This window comes from Bubalus bubalis, chromosome 10 (genome assembly GCF_019923935.1).
Source record: "Bubalus bubalis isolate 160015118507 breed Murrah chromosome 10, NDDB_SH_1, whole genome shotgun sequence".
NCBI lineage: Eukaryota > Metazoa > Chordata > Mammalia > Artiodactyla > Bovidae > Bubalus > Bubalus bubalis.
The window spans coordinates 63,537,366-63,557,554 of NC_059166.1; the positions used below are offsets into that span (position 1 = coordinate 63,537,366).

At 39.9% G+C, this 20,189-nt stretch overlaps 1 protein-coding gene across 1 annotated transcript in view; it reads right to left on the reverse strand.

Moving 5' to 3' along the window:
* The window catches only part of AK9 (adenylate kinase 9), a 130,150-nt gene that overhangs the window by 10,971 nt on the left and 98,990 nt on the right, over window positions 1-20,189 (reverse strand). The window contains exons 30-35 of the mRNA XM_045161989.1: window positions 13,358-13,564; window positions 12,810-13,028; window positions 8,584-8,797; window positions 5,885-6,086; window positions 2,646-2,792; window positions 2,319-2,539 (exon numbers count right to left, since the gene is read on the reverse strand). Coding sequence (XP_045017924.1) covers window positions 2,319-2,539; window positions 2,646-2,792; window positions 5,885-6,086; window positions 8,584-8,797; window positions 12,810-13,028; window positions 13,358-13,564 — 1,210 coding nt within the window. The remainder of the gene's footprint in view (window positions 1-2,318; window positions 2,540-2,645; window positions 2,793-5,884; window positions 6,087-8,583; window positions 8,798-12,809; window positions 13,029-13,357; window positions 13,565-20,189) is intronic.

Below are 20,189 nucleotides of genomic sequence, written 5' to 3' on the forward strand. Positions count from 1 at the left end.
TGCTAAAGTACTATAATGCACAGTATTATGGTATAATAATAGTGTTGGTAAAGAATACACTATTGTATAGCGCTATAATATCATACTAAATGGCACTATAGTTTTATAATTGTGTGTTGCTCTTTAGCGCAGATGTGCTGACCTCACCTCATAGGTTTTGTGACAGGTCATTTAGAATCAAATCATTTCAAGTCTTAAAAGACACTCAAATATCTTTTTCTGATTCTTGGGGTATTCTTGATGACGTCTGACAATGTCTATCTATCTTTTTCTGGAACAGGACAGAATGAGGTTTTGGTTTTGGTTTGGCTTTGATTTTCTGGCCCTGACCTCGCTCTGTCTCATTAGTGAGAATAAATTGGTCACTAAATCAACACTAAATTCAAACAGTCAGATGCAGATCACCAGGTAGATGGTGAAGCAGAAAAGTAAGAGGACAGTTTTAATTAAACTCTTCCAGGCAGAGGCACATGTATCTGGAATAACACGGTGGATACTGTGGTGCCCCATGCAGATCCCTCGTCAGGGTTGATTGCCCCCATCCCCTAGCTGCTGAAAATATCTGTGTTGATGGCTCGTAGTTGCACTGGGACTTGCCCCTGTTACAGTATATACTCCCTCCCAGAGTGACCTTTAGACAAGTCAACGGGAGGATATAAAGCCTGGCCTCTCCCCTCAGTTTGGGAAATTCTCAAGGTCCATCCCAGCTGCAGTGCTTCCCTGTATGGCCTACCAAGGCCTCTGTTTCCACCATGCTGCAGGCTAGTGTCTCCCTCTGTCAGGTCTACTAGCCTCGGTGTATCTCCCTATTAGAGTTGACAGATAAAGCACAGGATGCCCCATTAAGTTTGAATTTCTGATAAACAATGAACAGTTTCTAGTATGAAAATGTCTCATACCACATTTGGGATATACTTAGACTAAAAAATTATTTGTCATTTATCAGAAACTTACATTTAACTAGGTATCCTTTATTTTTATTTGCTTAATCTGTCAACTCTACTCCTGGGTGTCATGCATGCTCAGTCATGTCTGATTCCTTGCGAGCCTGTGGACTGTAGCCCAGTAGGCTCCTCTGCCCATGGGCATTATCTAGACAAGAATACTGGAGTGGGTCACCATTTCCTCCTCCAGGGCATCTTCCCAGCCCAGGGACTGAACCCGAATCTCCTGTGACTCTTACATTGGCAGGCAGATTCTTTACCACTGTGCCAGCCGGGAAGCCCACTTTTGAGAGTACTTCCTGACAAAGATTCTGCACACAACTTTTCATCCTGAGTTTCTTCTCAGGCAACCAAGTCTGAGGCAAGAAGGGTGAAGCAGGGTAACAACAAGATGAATGAGGCACAAGTTTTTCTTTCCAAGTCAGCTGTGGAATGTTTTACTAGTGTGATGCTCTCCAGAACTTATTGGGAGTGGGTTTCTAAAACTCATTTATCTTTTCACTTGCACTTTTATCTTCAAGCCTTATAATCTGCAGGCAAACAGAACCAGAGATACTGGGGATGCCCAAATAATGAAGCAAATCAAGATTCAATGATTCCATTATGATCAGAATCCTCACTGCATTTTCCCTTGTACAATATTCTCTTTGTCACGTTGATCCCTCATACCTCCAAGTACCTTCTCCCTATTTTCCAAAGTCAAAGTCATCAGATGTCTGTGAAACCCCTCCAGACAAAGTCTTTGGTGTCATCGTTCTTTTTAGAGACATGAGTTCTAGATAACTTTCTTTTTTTTTTTTTTTTGATAACTTTCTGTCTGTTTTGTGTATTTTTGGAGAAAAATTAAGAAACTTCTAGGAGTATACAATCATTTTCTTTCATGGATTCCAAATATAGATTAAAAAAAATTCTATGTTCAAGTAATATTTTTTAAGAGAATCAACATTTATATAATAATACAATTTTATTATGTAAATAGTTCACAGTAACTAATTCTAGATTCCTAAACAAAACTTTGCCAAGTGTCACACTACAGACCCCTCCCCTCATATAACTACCATTCTTGAAACTAGCTTATGTGGCATTCCAAACATTATAAACTCTTCTAGTGAGAGACCATGTATTGTTTTATGTAATAGGTTCACATGGACATTCAGTATATGACAGCTTGAGTAGAGGCAGTCATTTATTAGAACAAATGTACATGCCCACAATAACTTGGAAATAATATGCATTTAAAATGCTGACTAAGGCTCATTAAATACTGATTAAGGGAACAAATGTTCAAATTGAATGAATTATGGCAACATGAGTCAGGCATGCGTAGATTTCAAATTCACATTTTTTTGTTTTCAGAGTTATAGGTCTTCTTACCTGCTTTTATTCTTTCCATATATATCTGCATGTATTTATTCACCATTTTAACCTTCTTAATGACTTCATTCCATATCCACCATTTGCTGTGAAAGCCATCAATCACATACCAGTTCTGATGTTGTACTTCATAATATTGCCTAATCTCACCAACATTTTTGCGGTACCTTGAGTTCTTGACAGCTATAATCTGTGAGCTGTTGTGCAATGGATAAGGCAAACTAAGAGAGGAACAGAAAAGGAATGGAAAAAGCTGTCAAAAACCTGCTGCTTCTTCTGGATGATTAATGTTCACTCTTTTATCATTGTTTTCATCACATACATTACCTTGACTCCTTTTTTTTTTCCAGGAGCAATCTTCTGAAAATCTCTTTGGAAGGCACATCCAGCTCAAAGATAATCATGGGGATGATTGACCTAGCTTCTAAGAGACTCACTTGATACTTAGTTACAGGGTATCCATCAATGACAACACTAGTAAGGAGAAACATGAAAATTAAAATTCCAGATTTCTTTACTCTCAGACCTTCCTTTCTGTCTTCCAGAAAAAGTCTGTCTTTAGGATTAGCCCCATACCATTCCTTACGGAACTTGATTTACCTTGTCACCTTGCCCTCTTTTATATATATACATATATATTTTTAGGAGGCTGTACTTTGCAGCTTGTGGGATCTCAGTTCCCCAACCAGGGACTGAACCTGGGCCCTGGCAGTGAAAGCTTGGAATCCTAACCACTAGGTCACCAGAGAACTCCCTTTGTCTCTGTATTTTTAATCCCAGTCAGCCCAAGAGCCAGAAGAGGGCTGCATACATACAGACACAGCTCTGACTCATATACTTAGCATCATAGAGCTAGATTTTGATGGACTTTGAGAGATATTACACATAATACCTTGAACCTTGTGTTATTTAATTGGTGCTATTATTCTAAGCATGAAACAGTGGGAAGAAGGACCTCGCTGGCATCTCAGCTGATAAAGAATCCACCTGCAATGCAAGAGGTCCCGGTTCAATTCCTGGGTCAGGAAGATCCCCTGGAGAAGGAATAGGCTACCCACTCCAGTATTCTTGGGCTTCCCTGATGACTCAGACAGTAAAGAATCTGTCTGCAATACAGGAGACCTGGGTTCAATCCCGGGGTTGGGAAAATCCCCTGGAGGAGGGCATGGCAACCCACTCCAGTATTCTTGCCTGGAGAATCGCCATGGACAGTGGAGCCTGGAGGGCTACAGTCCATGGGGTCACAAAGAGTCAGAACACTGAGCAACTAACCACAGCACAGAGCACTTGAGTCTAAGCATGAGACAGTGGGAAGAGTATAGGTTTCAGAGGCACACAGACTTAAATTTGAAAACGGGTCTGACCTCTCTGAGCCTCAGTTTTCAGTAAAGTAGTAAATACTAAATATAATAGTGAAATAATGATATTTAACCCTTGTGTGTGTATGCCCATGTTTGGTCATGTCCAACTCTTTGCGACCTCATTGACTGTAGCCCACCAGGTTACACTGTCCGTGGGATTTTCCAGGCAAGAGTACTGGAGCGAGTTCCCATTTATTTCTCCAGGGGATCGTCCTGACCCCAGGATCAAGATTGAACCTGCGTCTCTTGTGTCTCCTGCATTGGCAGGCGAATTCTTTACCAGTTAAGCCAACAGGGAAGCCCTATTTAACCCTTAGATTTATCTTAAAGATTGTAGATCAAGTGTGTAAAGCAATTAGCAGATTAATTCACATTCCTTATAATAGGATGCCTGGCATGGGAAGAATTACTTAATATTGTAGTTTTGTAACAAATTGTGTAAAATTTTTTGTACAGAGAGATCAGTGTAAGATAAGATGTCTTGTAAATCAAGATTTTAGGTACATTAAAGTGTTTTAAAATTTTAAAAAAGCCCTGCATAATTAATAGTATTTTAGCAAGAGATTAAGCAAATATGGGAAACATTGTGTTTTAAACTTGATTTTCTAGTAAAATTCTATAAGGAGGCTGGGTGTGGAAGGGGAGATGAAGAGCTGGTGAGAGACCCCTGTGGTCTCTGGAGAGAATCATTCCATCTGGACCCATCAATCCTCTAGGCAGAAATAATAGAGAATTTGTTAGTCCAACAGACTAAGCTAAAGAGTGTCATCAGCAAACTGACAGGATGAATGAAGGCTATCTGCAAATTTCTAAGTCAGGAAACCGACTCTGAGGGGCCAAGTTGGGCATACTGGCTGCTGGTCACCAGGAAGGGCTGGTTCATCTTACCTTGGTGCTCTCTGGACTTAGGCACTAACTAGTCCTACATCCCATGGCAGAGAGGACTATAAATTAACAGAGCCCAAAAGCCAACTAGAGAATGTATGCAGCTGCCATTGTTGGTTTTTTAATGCCTCAACTTCTTTGTCCTGTGAAGAATCACTTGAGAGGCCCTTGGGATTAGGGAAATTCAGGGTGACTGGGCAGTCACTGTCCTGGTATTAAAGTGAAATAAAACTTTTGTGAGTGCACAGTAGCCCTCAGTAAGATCTCTTGTATGCAAAGTTGAATTTCAGGAAGGAGGTAACTCAATTTGCTAGAAAGTCCCAGGACTTTCTCTGCGGGGGGATGGGGGGGTTTGGTGGGATGGGGTTGTGGGTGGAGGTGGATACTCGACACTCCAGAATCTGCTCCCCACCATAACAGGAATTAGGAGAACTGATACAGACTTGATTAAGGACCAGTGGTAGGGAAGGGCAAGGAGGTTCCTGATAGAAAACAACTTTGCGTGACTCAGCAAGATTTTAAGTCAATGACCTGAGCTCAAGAGCAGGGCCTTAGGTTTTACGGGCTTTTACTACTGGGTGGTTTCCCTGAGGGCTTCCCTGGTGGCTCAGAATCTGCCTGCAATGCAGGAGACCCGGGTTAAATCCCTGGGTCAGGAAGATTCCCTGGAGAAGGGAATGGCAATCCACTCCAGTATTCTTGCCTGGGAAATCCCATGGACAGAGGAGCCTGGAGGGTTACAGCCCATGGGGTCGCAAAAAAGTCTGACAATGACTGAGAGACTAACACACTTACTTTCTACTGGATGTGAGCTGGGGAAGTCATGGTTGAGTAGAGGAGTGTAAACTGAAGACCAGTTCAAGCACAGGGCTCTCCTGTCCAAAGGCAGCATTAAGGGAGGGGCGCTGCTACCTGTGCAGAGACTGGACCGGTGAGAGACTGTCTCCATTGGACCAGTACCATCTGGAGGAAGGGGAAGGCCACACCTTCATCACTCCTTTGGGCAGTGAGAAGTTCTCCTGGGCTATAGAAGTCACATGGGTCTCCTATAGACTGTGTAAACCTGGAGACTTTGGGACAACTCAGGAGTTGCTGCAGGGAGTGAAGTTGGCCTGTGAGTGTTTAAGCTAAATTTTAGCCTAACCAAAAATTAAATTATTAATATACAACCATATCGGTGCCCAGACTTTGAGAAGCAGATCACACACCTTTTACAAGAGCTTTAAACTCTGTTTAAGGTATTTTAATTAATTCCGATGAGTAATTTCTTAAAGATTTAACTCCCTCCCACTCTCTCCCACCCCTATGGCCCCCACTTACCCTGCGGTATTACATACACTTCCCATCAGAGATAATTCTAAGGCCTGAATAGCCAGTTCATCAGGTGCCGTCATTCCTTTATGAAGATGCCAATTTAGCATAAGTGCCAGCTCTGTGTCTGGTTGGTTGTTTAATACATAACGCAAAGCATCTCCTATCGACAAACGCTTTAAGCCATATTCACTTGAAATCTTTTTGGCAACTGAAAAACATTAAAATTTTAAACTTATTCTGTTTCACAAACCCATCTGTTAACCTTAGTTTCAGATTCTAGTTGACTGACAACAACAGCAAGTTAATCTTCACATTCCTCAAAGAAATTTCAAAAATTAAAATAGCTACATTTTATTGAATTAATGGGCTTCTCTGGTGGTGGCTCAGACGGTAAAGAATCTGCCTGCAATGTTGGAGACCCAAGTTCAATCCCTGGGTCGTGAAGATCCCCTGGAGAAGGGAACGGTTACCCACTCCAGTATTCTTGACTAGAGAATTCCATGAACAGAAGAGTCTGGTGGGCTACAGTCCATGGAGTTGCAAAGAGTCGGACATGGCTGAGCAACCAACACTTTCACTTCACTTCATTGAATTAATACTATTCAAAGGTCAGTCATTATTAGCACTTCAGGTATGTGGCTGACAGATCTGGTTAATGAGCCAACTATGTTAGGTTTTTCCATAACCAAACCATTTAAGTGTTTTTTTCCTTCTGTACAAGGTAGCAAAAAATTTGAGAGCTTTATAAGGCATCCTGTGTGTACTATTAATATTTGGTCTTTTTAATGTCCAAAATAACAATTCAATGTTCTTGTGTCATTGGGTTAACCCATTTCCCTATCTATACACTTATGACTTCAGGCTGCAATCAGGATAACTTACCCTATACAATTAAGTGCACTCAAGCCTCTAGGACATAATTTTTTAATCTATTTTCTAAAAATTATAGTGGTGATAGTGGTGTATCTGACACTTTATTAATAATTTACAGTTTATAAGGCAGTATTTCTTCTGTGACTTTATTTGATATTTTCAACTATTCCATCAAATGTGTAGAGTGGGTACTGAAATTCCAGTTTTACAGGTGAAAGAACTGCAGCCCACTGAAATGAAATGGTTTGTCCAAGGGCACACAGATGTTGCCACTGGCTGAAAGAGGACTCGGCCACAGCCTCTGCTTCTGCTACGTGAGGCCATAGATTAGGCTTCTGTGTGTGTGCGTGCTCAGTTGCCTCAGTCGTGTCTAACTCTTTGCAATCCTATGGACTGTAGCCCTCCAGGCTCCTCTGTCCGTGGGGATTCTCCAGGCAAGAATACTGGAGTGGGTGGCCATGCCCTCCTCCAGGGGATCTTCTCAACCCCGGGGAATCGAACCCGTCTCTGATGTTTCCTGCATCAGCAGGCAGATTCTTTACCACTAGCGCTGCCTGGGAAGCCCAGTGGTTTCCAGTTACTGTTAAATGCAGGTGTGCTCTGATGGAGTCTACAAACCTTGCCTCGTCATGGTCTGGAGACAGGGTTATAGAGGACACTGGAGACAGCGTGTGTAGAGGACATTGAGACTCACCTGGTCCCATGGGGAATGCAGGTTAACTGGCCACAGTTAGGGCCTCTGGGAGGGATGCCCCTGTGAGGGCTGCAGAAGCCTTCATCTCAACTTTGCCACAAACACTAGGGTCAGACCCATTACTTTTCAGCTATAAAAACAAACTTTTACAATTTGGGATTCTGTTGAAAAATTAGCCTCTATTTTGACAAAGACAAAGAAATCTGATTGTACAGTATACATGTTACTTTTTGCTGTGTTGGAGGATCTTACTTTGAATGTCAATGTACATTAAAATACACTTTTCATCTGAAGAGCTAAAACACAAAACTCTCTTTTATTATTTCTGGTGACAAATCAATATTTGACCTAATCCCTCCCTTTCATTTTCTATGCCATCAGTCATTAAGTCCTGGTGTTTTCCTTTTAAATATTTCTGGTATCTATCCTTTCCCATTTTATTCTCATTGTGACCAACCACTAGTCATGTGATTATCATGTCATTTTGAAATACCACACTCACCTATTGTTGGACTACTTGTTTTAAAAAATATATAGAAAATTCAAACATTATAGTTTACTAAATGCCTTTATCAGCAATGATTAAGATAATGAATTTTCACTCTTTAACTTATTAATACAGTAGATTATATTTATAAATTTTAAATATAATTTTTATGCAAATAAAATCTTAATATACTGTTATTTGACTATATTTATAAATAATATTACTTTGTAATTTCTTTTCTTATATTATCTTTGTTTAGTTTTTATATCAGGGTCATACTGACTTAAAAATGAATTTGTATTTATACCTTTTTAATTGTATGGACTATATTCTTAATTTAAAAAAACTGAAAATAAATTGGACAGCTTACTTTTATTTCCCTTGCTCTGGAAAAGCTTATAAAATCACAGGAAGTATCTCTTGAATTTTTAATTTTTGAAAGGTTGACATAATTTCCCTCTAAAACCATTTGATTGTGGCCTGTTTTGGTGTGGGGCTATGTTTTTGAATGCCTTCTCTTTGGTGGTTATTGGTCTGCTTAGTTGTTCTGCCTCTTACTGAGTTAGTTTTGATAGTTTCTTAAAAAAAATAGTTCTCGTTTTCAGGAGATTCTTGTATGCTTAAGGATAGCAAAGGCAGACACACCCTTACCTGTAGTTTTTCCAGATTTTGGAGGCCCCAGAACTGCAATCCTAATGGGGATAGTAGGCTTAGGTTTGGGTTGGCAGATATATTTGATTGGGTTCTTCATAAATTTTTCTTTAGTTTCCTTACTAGATAAAAAATAAATATACTGACGATGGATTACAGGATGAAGTGGATTCTCTGAGTTTTCAACTGGTTTGATGGTCTCTCCTTCATGTAGCTGCAATATATACACAATTGAATTAACAAATTAGCCTTATTTTAAACAGCATTTCCCCAAAATATATTTCTAAGAACAAATTTGTAAAATCTTTCTTATAGAACAAGAAAACTAATTATAATTGAATATTGGTATTAAAAAACTGTGTAAAAAGAACAAGTTATTTTACACTCACATGCAATAAATGTTTTTCTTTAATGGGTTTCAGTTTCTGACGATTATAGTTCTACTTCCTTTATAATGTGTTTAGTGTGTACTGAATGTTTCTGCCAAGGAGTGTAAAGGTGTTTGGATATAGTCATGGGCCAATTTATCTTCACAAACAGGTCCATTCCTAAGGTGGTGTAGTGTATTGAAATGTGCCCTCCTAAAATCATGGTTTGAAGCCCTAACCCTCAAAGTGACTATATTTGGAGACAGAACCTTTAAGGAGATGACAAAGGTTAAATGAGGTTATAGAATGGGGCTCTAATCTAAGAGAACTGGGGTCCTTAGAAGAGAGACACCAGGAGTGCACGAGCACAAAGGAAAAGCATTGAGGACCCAGTGAGGAATGGCCACAGTGAGACACACCAGAAAAACCACCCCTGCTGGCAACATGATCTTGGACTCCAGCCTCCAGAGCAGTAAGAAAATACATTTCTGTCATCTAAGTCACAAAGTCTGTGGTATTCCAATATGGTAACATATGCAGACTAATGCAGAATTCTAATATGCTGTCCAAAGATGTCATTCCAGTAAGACAGCATGGATAGGCTAAAGTATGTGGTATTCCAATATGGCAGCATGGTATCCCAATATGGCAGGTAGAGTCCTGGGATATCTTTAGGAGTATACTGGTCAGATGAATCTCACTGACTTCTCTTTTACATTTTTATACAGACAAATCCCACTCACATAAATATGAATAGTGGCCACAAAAGGGAAAAATACACCAAAACAGCAGCCTAACTTGTTGGTATGGAATGGAGAGGAAGGACTGGTCCCACATCTTTGCATGGGTAATGATGATAAATGGGTAATTAATGGATATCTTTTTTACATCATCAGATGGCCCAGCATCAGTCATCCCTGGACTTGACAGGGTAGGTGGGAAATGGTATGGTAATATTGCTTCTCCCCTAGAGTTAGAGTATTCCATGGACAGAGGAGTTAGAGTAGAGAATTCCATGGACAGAGGAGCCTGGTGGGCTACAGTCCATGGGGTTGCAAAGAGCTGGACATGACTGAGCGACTAACACACACACCTAGCGTTACACCAGGTCAGTTGTCACAGGTAAATGGAGTTATCAGCATCATCATTTTTGGGGCTGGAGTGATGTTTATGGCTGAGTGTAAATGCTATTGATAAGAAGAAGCTTATCCCTAGAAACTAGGGATGGGGTGGGAATGTCTGCTCTATTTCTTATATTTGGTAGTAAAAGAAAAGCTGAAAGTTTAATGATTCCATTTCAAATTCCCAAATTAACTATGAATTCTTGCAATGGTTTCTGCTATTTCCCAAAATATCTACAATGTATCTTTCTCTTCTATAGGTCAGAATACCCAAGGTGTCATCAAATCTGAAACATCAAATTGTCAGGACCTGGAAAGATTCCCAACAGCCCTGAAAAATGATTATTTATATGCTTAAAGCCTTCCTATGACCATGCACTCATTTACTCACAAGACATTTTTGTGCAGTCCTAATTATGTTCAGACATAGGCCCTTGAATAGGGTTCGGACTTGGCCTGCTTCTTCCCCTCTCTTACCCATCTCAAAGAGACAGTTAGGGTGTGACTATTTTTCAAAAGTTTTCTAAATGACCCTAATACATGCTTAACTTTATCTGATTATTTATGGAGGGACTTGTCATAATGTTTCTATATTTTAGCACGATATTTAAAAGATTTCTCTTGACACCCTTATGGTTAAGGTAAAGAAGATATTAATATCACAATTAAGTAGAACTGAAAATGACTGTATCAGTATCAACCAAGAAGGTTTCAAGTAATATGCATATCGCTCTATTTTGGATCCTTTCCTCCAAAATGTTTTTTATCAGTGACCAATAAGAGTAATACATATTAATAACAACATTGTTATTATAATGTTGTATGTATACTGTTATAATGTTATAATTTATACTATTGTTGTATATTTTGTTATTATATATGTTATATATATAAAACATATATAATATTTATATTATGTATATATTGTATATATTGTTATTATAATGTATTTATACTATTATAATGTATGTATTTATACATACGTGTAATTTTACATCCATGTAAAATTACATACATGTAATTTTATATACATATTTTACATGCATATTATGAAGTAAAAGTGAAAGTCACTCAGTCGTGTCCAACTCTTTGCAACCCCATGAACTATACAGTCCACGGAATTCTCTAGGCCAGAATACTAGAGTGGTTAACTTTTCCTTTGACCAGCAGAACTTTCCAACCCAGGGATCAAACCCAGGTCTCCTGCATTGCAGATGGATTCTTTATCAGCTGAGCCACAAGGGAAGCCCAAGAATACTGGAGTGGATAGCCTATCCCTTCTCCAGGGGATCTTCCTGACTCAGGAATAGAACTGGGGCTTCCTGCATTGCAGGTGGATTCTTTACCAACTGAGCTACTTATGTAACATATTTTATATATGTATTATATAATTTAATATACATATTATATACATATCTACTGCAATACAGGAGACCTGGGTTTGATTCCTGGGTCAGGAAGATCCCCTGGAGAAGGAAATGGCAATCCACTCCAGTATTCTTGCCTGGAGAATCCCATGGACAAAGAAACCTAGCAGGCTATAGCCCATGGGTTCTCAAGAGTCAGACACAACTTAGCTACTCAACCACCAATATGTAATGAACATATATGAATAACAGCATTGCAGGTGGGTTCTTTACCAGCTGAGCCACAAGGGAAGCCCATTAATAATAACAGCTTATGTTAATTGAGCACTCACAAGAAACCACGCATGGTTGCAAGCACTTTCTAATAACTAACTGATTTAATAATTGTAATAATATTGTGAGGTAGGAACTATTCTTATTCCCATTGTGCAAATGGGAATGGCTCAGAGAGGTTCAGTAATTTGTCCAAGGTCACTCAGCTAGGAAGCCGTGGTTTTCAACTCAGGCAGTCTGACTCCGGAAGCCATGTCTTCTCCACTCTACTACTGTGCTACTTCACTGACGGAAATAGGAAGGTGCAGGGGTCGAGAGGGTCGGTGTACCTTTACAAGGCATTTCTTTACTGTCTTTCTAGCACTTAATACAACCTGACTAGAACCTATTTGTTTACTCATGTATTTCCTGTTCATCCTCTCCAAACCAGCTATCATATAAAGCCCATGACAAAAGGAACCTTGCCTGTTTTGTTCACTGCTCTGCTCCCAGGGATTGGAACAGCAGCTAGAAGGTTCTTATTTAAAACTTGTTGAAAAGCATCCCACATTTGAAGTCACTGAATTCCAATTACATCAAATATGTTTGTCCACACTACATAAAAATATTCTACTTGGCAGTAAGCTTGTGATGAACATTAAAGGCACATTTTGTTTGATATCTCACACTTTCCAGAGGACTTCATATTCCTGCATTTGATCACATTGGCCTGATGGCATTCTCCCACTTTACAGGTGAGGAAACAGAATCAAAGAATTTAAATGGCTTGCCTAAAACTAGATAGCAAATTAGTGCTGAAGCTCAGCTCACTAGATGTCTGGTTTGAAAATATTTCTACTACGAACTTCCTCCGCTGCAGAGTTAGAACCAAGTTGGATCTGAATTATCTCTATAGAAATAGATAAAAGGAATTTAAACCCTTCAAGTACTTCTCCTACTTCAGAAAGGCAAAACAACAACACATATTTTTATAGCTATTTAAGAATACTGTATAATGCTTACAGTTTTTAAAAATTATCCGCTGTCGTCTTCTTAGACATACTTCAAAAAGAAATAAAAGAAGAAACGTGAGTTTCAGATGCATTTGCTGATATTACCTTTACAGGGTCCCAGTAGCCGAATGAGCTTATATACTTGTAGGTAAAGCTGAGCATTTTCTGGGCAAGGCGTGATGATATTGGATAACATTTCTCAAAAATGCTTGCACGATTCTCTACTAGTGGTTTCAGTTTTGTATTCAATGTGTATTGGACAATGTGGATTTTCCGAGATCCATTAATGAGAATTACTGGAATCAAAAACTTCTCAAATTCTTCCTGATCAGAAAAATCATAAAACCAAATATTTTTAGTGGGAAGGAGGCTGGTAGTATTCAGTCACAGTGCATAGACTACTTCAGTCTAGAAAACAAATACTTTTAAACTTCCAGGTGACTCTGTGGTGGTAGCTAAAACTTTTGACCCTATGTGGTTTCCGTGTTGCCCTTGATTTATTAACTAGTTTTTATAATTGTAAGTGGTACTGAGGGACTTAACCCCTAAAAATATACATTTCTTTTGAAATGTTAAAAAGAAACCAAGGAATAAACCAAAATTTTTTGTTTCCTTCTCAAATGTTAATTTTTGAATTATGAAAAAGTAATAACCTGTATTATTTGTAAATTATTCATATCTGCTTCAAATTTTTCTCCGAGTTCACCCCTCAGGCGTTCGAGAGCATCAATTTCCTGCTCTTCCTCTTCCTCACTCATCACTTCCTCATCTTTTGGAAATTCATCTTCGAGAATGTTATCAATATCATCTTCATTGTTATCAGGTTCTTCTTCACTCATGTCTTCATCTTCTCTAACAGTCTAAGGAAGAAAATATTCCTCTTTGTTATAAAACTGAAATATGAAACAAATGTCACGGCTAACTAATCATCTGGGATATTCTGGAATAAGTGGATATTGGTTAGTGTGGTATGCAACATTCATCAACTGATACAGTAAAATTTCAAATATCTGGTACCCAGAAATGTAATGCCTTCAAGACTAACACCACAGTGATCCCTAGATAAATACACAGACAAGATATTAGCTTCTAACACTTAATGCTATATATGGTCATCAGAACATTACGTGCTTTTCATGGTCTTTAGCAACAAAGTTCCATGCAACTCAAAGAGTATAAATCACTCCAACCTATGTTAGCTTGGACAAGATCAGTTTCCTCATCTATAAAACAAGAATAACGAAAGGACCTCCCTCACATGATTGTTGGCAGAGTTAAATAAGTTCATACATGCAAAGCCCTTAGAAAACTGTCTGGTAAGCATGCAAATGATAGCTATTATTCCTATTATTATGTTATTATAACTATTATATTATTGTCATTTTGTATAAAGCACTGTTCTAATAGAATAGTACATGCCCCTGAGGAGGCTGTAGCTTATCTGAGGACACAAGAATAACAGATAAATGATTATTAAAGACTGTGACAGGATATTGATACTAAGTGGTGTTGTATAGGCTTTAAGTGCTGTGGTTCAATTTGCATAAAACTGAATCCTATCGTATTGATTCTCCTGCACTGTCTCCTGGCATGTTGCCCTGAAGTAGTCCTTGTCCCACCCAACTGGAAAACTGCCTTCCAGTCAGAAACCTGGGAGTTACCTCAGCTCCTCACTCCCCATTATTGCACATCGCATTTCCGAAGATGGAATACTTAAGCTCTTTCCTCTTTCTAGTCCTGCTCTACTGTTTGCCCTCTCGTTATCTCTTGCCTGCACTCTTCTGATTAATTTGATGTTTCCTAATCATTCTAACTATTTGGAACCAGTTTGTTGTTCCATGTCCAGTTCTAACTGTGGCTTCCTGACCTGCATATAGGTTTCTCAAGAGGCAGGTCAGGTGGTCTGGTATTCCCATCTCTCTCAGAATTCTCCACAGTTTATTGTGATCCACACAGTCAAAGGCTTTGGCATAGTCAATAAAGCAGAAATAGATGTTTTTCTGGAACTCTCTTGCTTTTTCCATGATCCAGCGGATGTTGGCAATTTGATCTCTGGTTCCTCTGCCGTATATTGTCACCCTGTTTATTTAACTTATATGCAGAGTACATCATGAGAAACACTGGGCTGGAAGAAGCAGAAGCTGGAATCAAGATTGCCGGGAGAAATATCAATAACCTCAGATATGCAGATGACACCTCCCTTATGGCAGAAAGTGAAGAGGAACTAAAAAGCCTCTTGATGAAAGTGAAAGTGGAGAGTGAAAAAGTTGGCTTAAAGCTCAACATTCAGAAAATGAAGATCATGCATCTGGTCCCATCACTTCATGGGAACTAGATGGGGAAACAGTGTCAGACTTTATTTTTTGGGGCTCCAAAATCACTGCAGATGGTGACTGCAGCCATGAAATTAAAAGACACTTACTCCTTGGAAGAAAAGTTATGACCAACCTAGATAGCATATTCAAAAGCAGAGACATTACTTTGCCAACAAGGTCCATCTAGTCAAGGCTATGGTTTTTCCAGTGGTCATGTATGGATGGGAGAGTTGGACTGTGAAGAAAGCTGAGCGCTGAAGAACTGATGCTTTTGAACTGTGGTGTTGGAAAAGACTCCTGAGAGTCCCTTGGACTGCAAGGAGATCCAATCAGTCCATTCTGAAGGAGATCAGCCCTGGGATTTCTTTGGAAGGAATGAAGCTAAAGCTGAAACTCCAGTACTTTGGTCACCTCATGCAAAGAGTTGACTCATTGGAAAAGACTCTGATGCTGGGAGGGATTGGGGGCAGGAGGAGAAGGGGACGACAGAGGATGAGATGGCTGGATGGCATCACTGACTCGATGGACGTGAGTCTCAGTGAACTCCAGGAGTTGGTGATGGACAGGGAGGCCTGGCATGCTGCGATTCATGGGGTCACAAAGAGTCAGACACGACTGAGCGACTGAACTGAACTGAATCATTCTAACTAAAGAGCCACTTGATGAAAGTGAAAGAGGAGAGTGAAAATGTTGGCTTAAAGCTCAGCATTCAGAAAACTAAGATCAGGGCATCTGGTCCCATCACTTCATGGCAAATAGAGGGGAAACAATGGAAACGGTGAGAGCCTTTATTTTCTTGGACTCCAAAATCACCACAGATGGTGACTGCAGAAATGAAATTAAAAGACGTTTGCTCCTTGGAAGAAAAGCTATGACCAACCTAGAGAGCATATTAAAAAGCAGAGACATTACTTTGCCAAAAAAGGTCTGTCTAGTCAAAGCTATGGTTTTTCTAGTAGTCATGTATGGATATGAGAGTTGAACCATAAAGAAAGCTGAATGCCAAAGAACTGATGCTTTTGAACTGCGATGTTGGAGAAGACTCTCGAGAGTCCCTTGGACTGCAAGGAGATCAGGCCAGTCCATCCTAAAGGAAATCAGTCCTGAATATTCATTGGAAGGACTGATGCTGAGGCTGAAACTCCAATAATTTGGCCACCTGATGGGAATAAGTGACTCACTGGAAAAGACCCTGATACTGGGAAAGATTGAAGGCAGAAGGAGAAGGGGACAACAGAAGATGAGATGGTTGGATGGTATCACCGACTCAACAGACATGAGTTTGAGAAAGCTCTGCGAGTTGGTGATGGACAGGGAAGCCTGGCATGCTGCAGTCCATGGGGTCGCAAAGAGTTGAACATGACTGAGCGACTGAACTGGACTGAACTGAATCTTTCTAACTGATGAGACCCTGCTTCCTTGAAAAGAGTCTGCAGCTGGGATTTGGACTTGTAAGGGCTGAGAGGAAGATGAAAAGATAAGGGCCCTTCCTTGCTCTGTGCCCAGGCTTTTCTCTCCCCAGAAGGAGAGACTTCTGTTGGGACTACAACAGATGTTTGGTGTTGGGACTATGCTTCTCAGTTCTTGTTATTTTTTGTTTGAATTTTGAAAGTCATTTGGTTCTCTGACTACTTTTTCCTTTTTCTTGTATTTTGACATTTTTTTATGGTGAAATTTGATTTGCTAAGGAACATGGGAAGTATGGTGGGGTGAGTCCACACTGCAAGCTGGGACATCTTAGCTTCTGATGACCTGTGCTCACCTCGCCAGCTCTACCTAATAGGTCTTCCAACTTGTTTGTGATAGAAAGCTCTGTCTTTTGTCACCTACAAAAGGTGACTTGGCACTTACCATCTACTTCTAAAAGGAGTAAATTATGAGCTGCTACAGCTGCTGATCTTCAACACCAGAAATGAGGCACTCTGTGCTTTGGAAAAAACTATCAGAACAGGTCTTCAGATAGTTAGATATATTCAGGAGATGATTTTATGAGCCCAATTATTGCATCTCCTCATAATTAGAAAAACACTAAAATCCTTCATGGTGATGTCTGCTCCTTTTGACTAGTAGTAGCCATGAGACTAGCAGAACCTTCTGTAAAGATATGTGCTTTATTGCATGTACTCCCCCTTCACCAAAATCACATATATACTGGCCTTGCCCCTTACCTCTTTGGGGCAGTTTCTCAGAGTATCTGAGGCTATTCTCCTCATTTTACCCTAAATACAACTTAACTCACAATTCTCATGTTGTGCAATTCTTTTTGAGTCAGCACTTTCAGTTGGAGCAAGCAGGGGGAGAGAGCCACAACCAGGGGACTGGAGAGTGAGAAAAAACTTTAGAGTTGAGAGAGCCAACAAAGGATATACAAATCAGTTCACAAAGATTATCCAAGTCTCTGGCTAATCTCTGAAAACCCCACACATATTGGCTGTTTACAACAGTATAAACAGAACTGCTGCCCATTCGTAGGCATGACAGAGTTTGCAGGTTTAGTCTCACCAAGTTAATTGTCTGCTAAAACAATAACACCATCCCTCTTTGAAGGCATACAACAGAATCCAGAATCCCCACAATATAACATTCGCAATTCTAGGATATAATCCAAAATTACTGAAACTATAAGGCTCATGAGATGTGACCCATTCTCATAAGAAAGATAATCATTAAATACTCAGTTCAGGTGTTAGAGTTACCAGCTGAGAACTTTATCACAGTTATTATCACTGGGATCAATGAGGAAAAGGAAAAAGAAGTGAAAATATAGGAAATTTCATGATGGAAATAAAAAAATATAAAAACAAACCAAATTGAAAGTTTAGAAATAAAAACTACAATATTTGAAGTTTTTAAAAACATTGGGTGGGCTTAATACGTGAACCGTGAACTTCCAGATGTTTAAGCTGGTTTTAGAAAAGGCAGAGGAACCAGAGATCAAATTGCCAACATCCGCTGGATCATCGAAAAAGCAAGAGAGGTCCAGAAAAACATCTATTTCTGCTTTATTGACTATGCCAAAGCCTTTGACTGCGTGGATCACAATAAACTGTGGAACATTCTGAAAGAGATGGGAATACCAGACCACCTGACCTGCCTCTTGAGAAATTTGTATGCAGGTCAGGAAGCAACAGTTAGAACTGGACATGGAACAACAGACTGGTTCCAAATAGGAAAAGGAGTACGTCAAGGCTGTATATTGTCACCCTGTTTATTTAACTTCTATGCAGAGTACATCATGAGAAACGCTGGGCTGGAGGAAGCACAAGCTGGAATTAAGATTGCCGGGAGAAATATCAATAACCTCAGATATGCAGATGACACCACCCTTATGGCAGGAAGTGAAGAGGAACTAAAAAGCCTCTTGATGAAAGTGAAAGTGGAGAGTGAAAAGGTTGGCCTAAAGCTCAACATTCAGAAAACAAAGATCATGGCATCCAGTCCCATTACTTCATGGGAACTAGATGGGGAAACAGTGGAAACAGTGTCAGACTATATTTTGGGCTCCAAAATCACTGCTGATGGTGATTGCAGCCATGAAATTAAAAGACGCTTACTCCTTGGAAGAAAAGTTATGACCAACCTAGATAGCATATTGAAAAGCAGAGACATTATTTTGCCAACAAGGTCTGTCTAGTCAAGGCTATGGTTTTTCCAGTAGTCATGTGTGGATGTGCGAGTTGGACTGTGAAGAAAGCTGAGCGTTGAAGAATTGATGCTTTTGAACTGTGGTGTTGGAGAAGACTCTTTTGAGAGTCCCTTGGACTGCAAGGAGATCATACCTGTCAGTCCTAAAGGAGATCAGCCCTGGGTGTTCTTTGGAAGGAATGATGCTAAAGCTGAAACTCCAGTACTTTGGCCACCTCATGCGAAGAGTTGACTCATTGGAAAAGACTCTGATGCTGGGAGGGATTGGGGGCAGGAGGAGAAGGGGACGACAGAGGATGAGATGGTTGGATGGCATCACCAACTCGATGGACGTGAGTTTGAGTGAACTCTGGGAGTTGGTGATGGACAGGCAGGCCTGGTGTGCTGCAATTCATGGGGTCGCAGAGTCGGACACGACTGAGCGACTGAACTGAATTGAACTGATAAATATTTTAGACAAAGAAATGACTGTTTCAATCCTTCTTCTGCATAGTTTTGATTTACAGTTACAGTTTTACTGTATCAACAGTCTTCTGTACAACATAAGCATATTGGCGGGGGGTGGGAGTGGGGATACATGGTTGCTCATGCAGCAAGTCATATTTTCTGTTATTTCTCTTTTCTCCTTCCCTTTCTTGACTATTTTTGAACAGATGGAAATCAGATTACAGGAGGGTCAACCCTGAGAAGATATTATAAGGGTGCTGAAGCCAGAAGGAAATGGAAGAAGGCAGGGGCTATCTTATCTTTTGTCTTGGTTACCAGGGCACTGGTAAGCTGATTATATAAACAGGAGCTTTAAGTCCTTTACAGAACAAGCTTGTCTACTCTGCCTCCTCTTTAACTTTGGCACCTCTGAGTTGCTTGGCTGTAGCATTTGGGTCAGGTAGGTCAACTTGGGACTAGCTTCTGTCTAAATAAAACAAAATCCATGATCTTCCAGGTTTCTCTTTTTTAAAAAAACCAGCAGATGGAAAAGAGGAACCATATTGAACATTCTGCAGAGTACGTGACTCTGTCCACAGGCTCTGCCTCATTCCATTCTTTATCTCAATGTAATCAGCATTTTAGCTCCAGCACAACTTTACTGTGTGTGTGTGTGTGTGTGTGTTAGTCACTCAGTCATGTCTGACTGTTTGTAACCCCACAGACTGTAGCTTACCAGGCTTCTCCAGGCAAGAATACTGGAATGGGTAGCCATGCCCTTCTCCAGGGAATCTTCCCAGCCCACGGATCAAACTTGGGTCTCCTGTTCTGCAGGTGGATTCTTTACCATCTGAGCCACCAAAGAAGACCACAACTTCATAAGCTCTCGGTCTAGACCTTATTCCCATTCTCTCAGCCTATCTCCCTGTGACTTGGACTGAAGTGTGAAAAGCACAAAAGAAAATCCGTGAGAAACATAATTTAATGTAGTATTATTATATTTTGTATTAGATTGTTTAAACATCTTTAGTGATTTCCTTTCCTTTAAAAGTGTTCATTTTTCTTATCATAAAAATAATAAAAGTTCATTGTAAGCAGT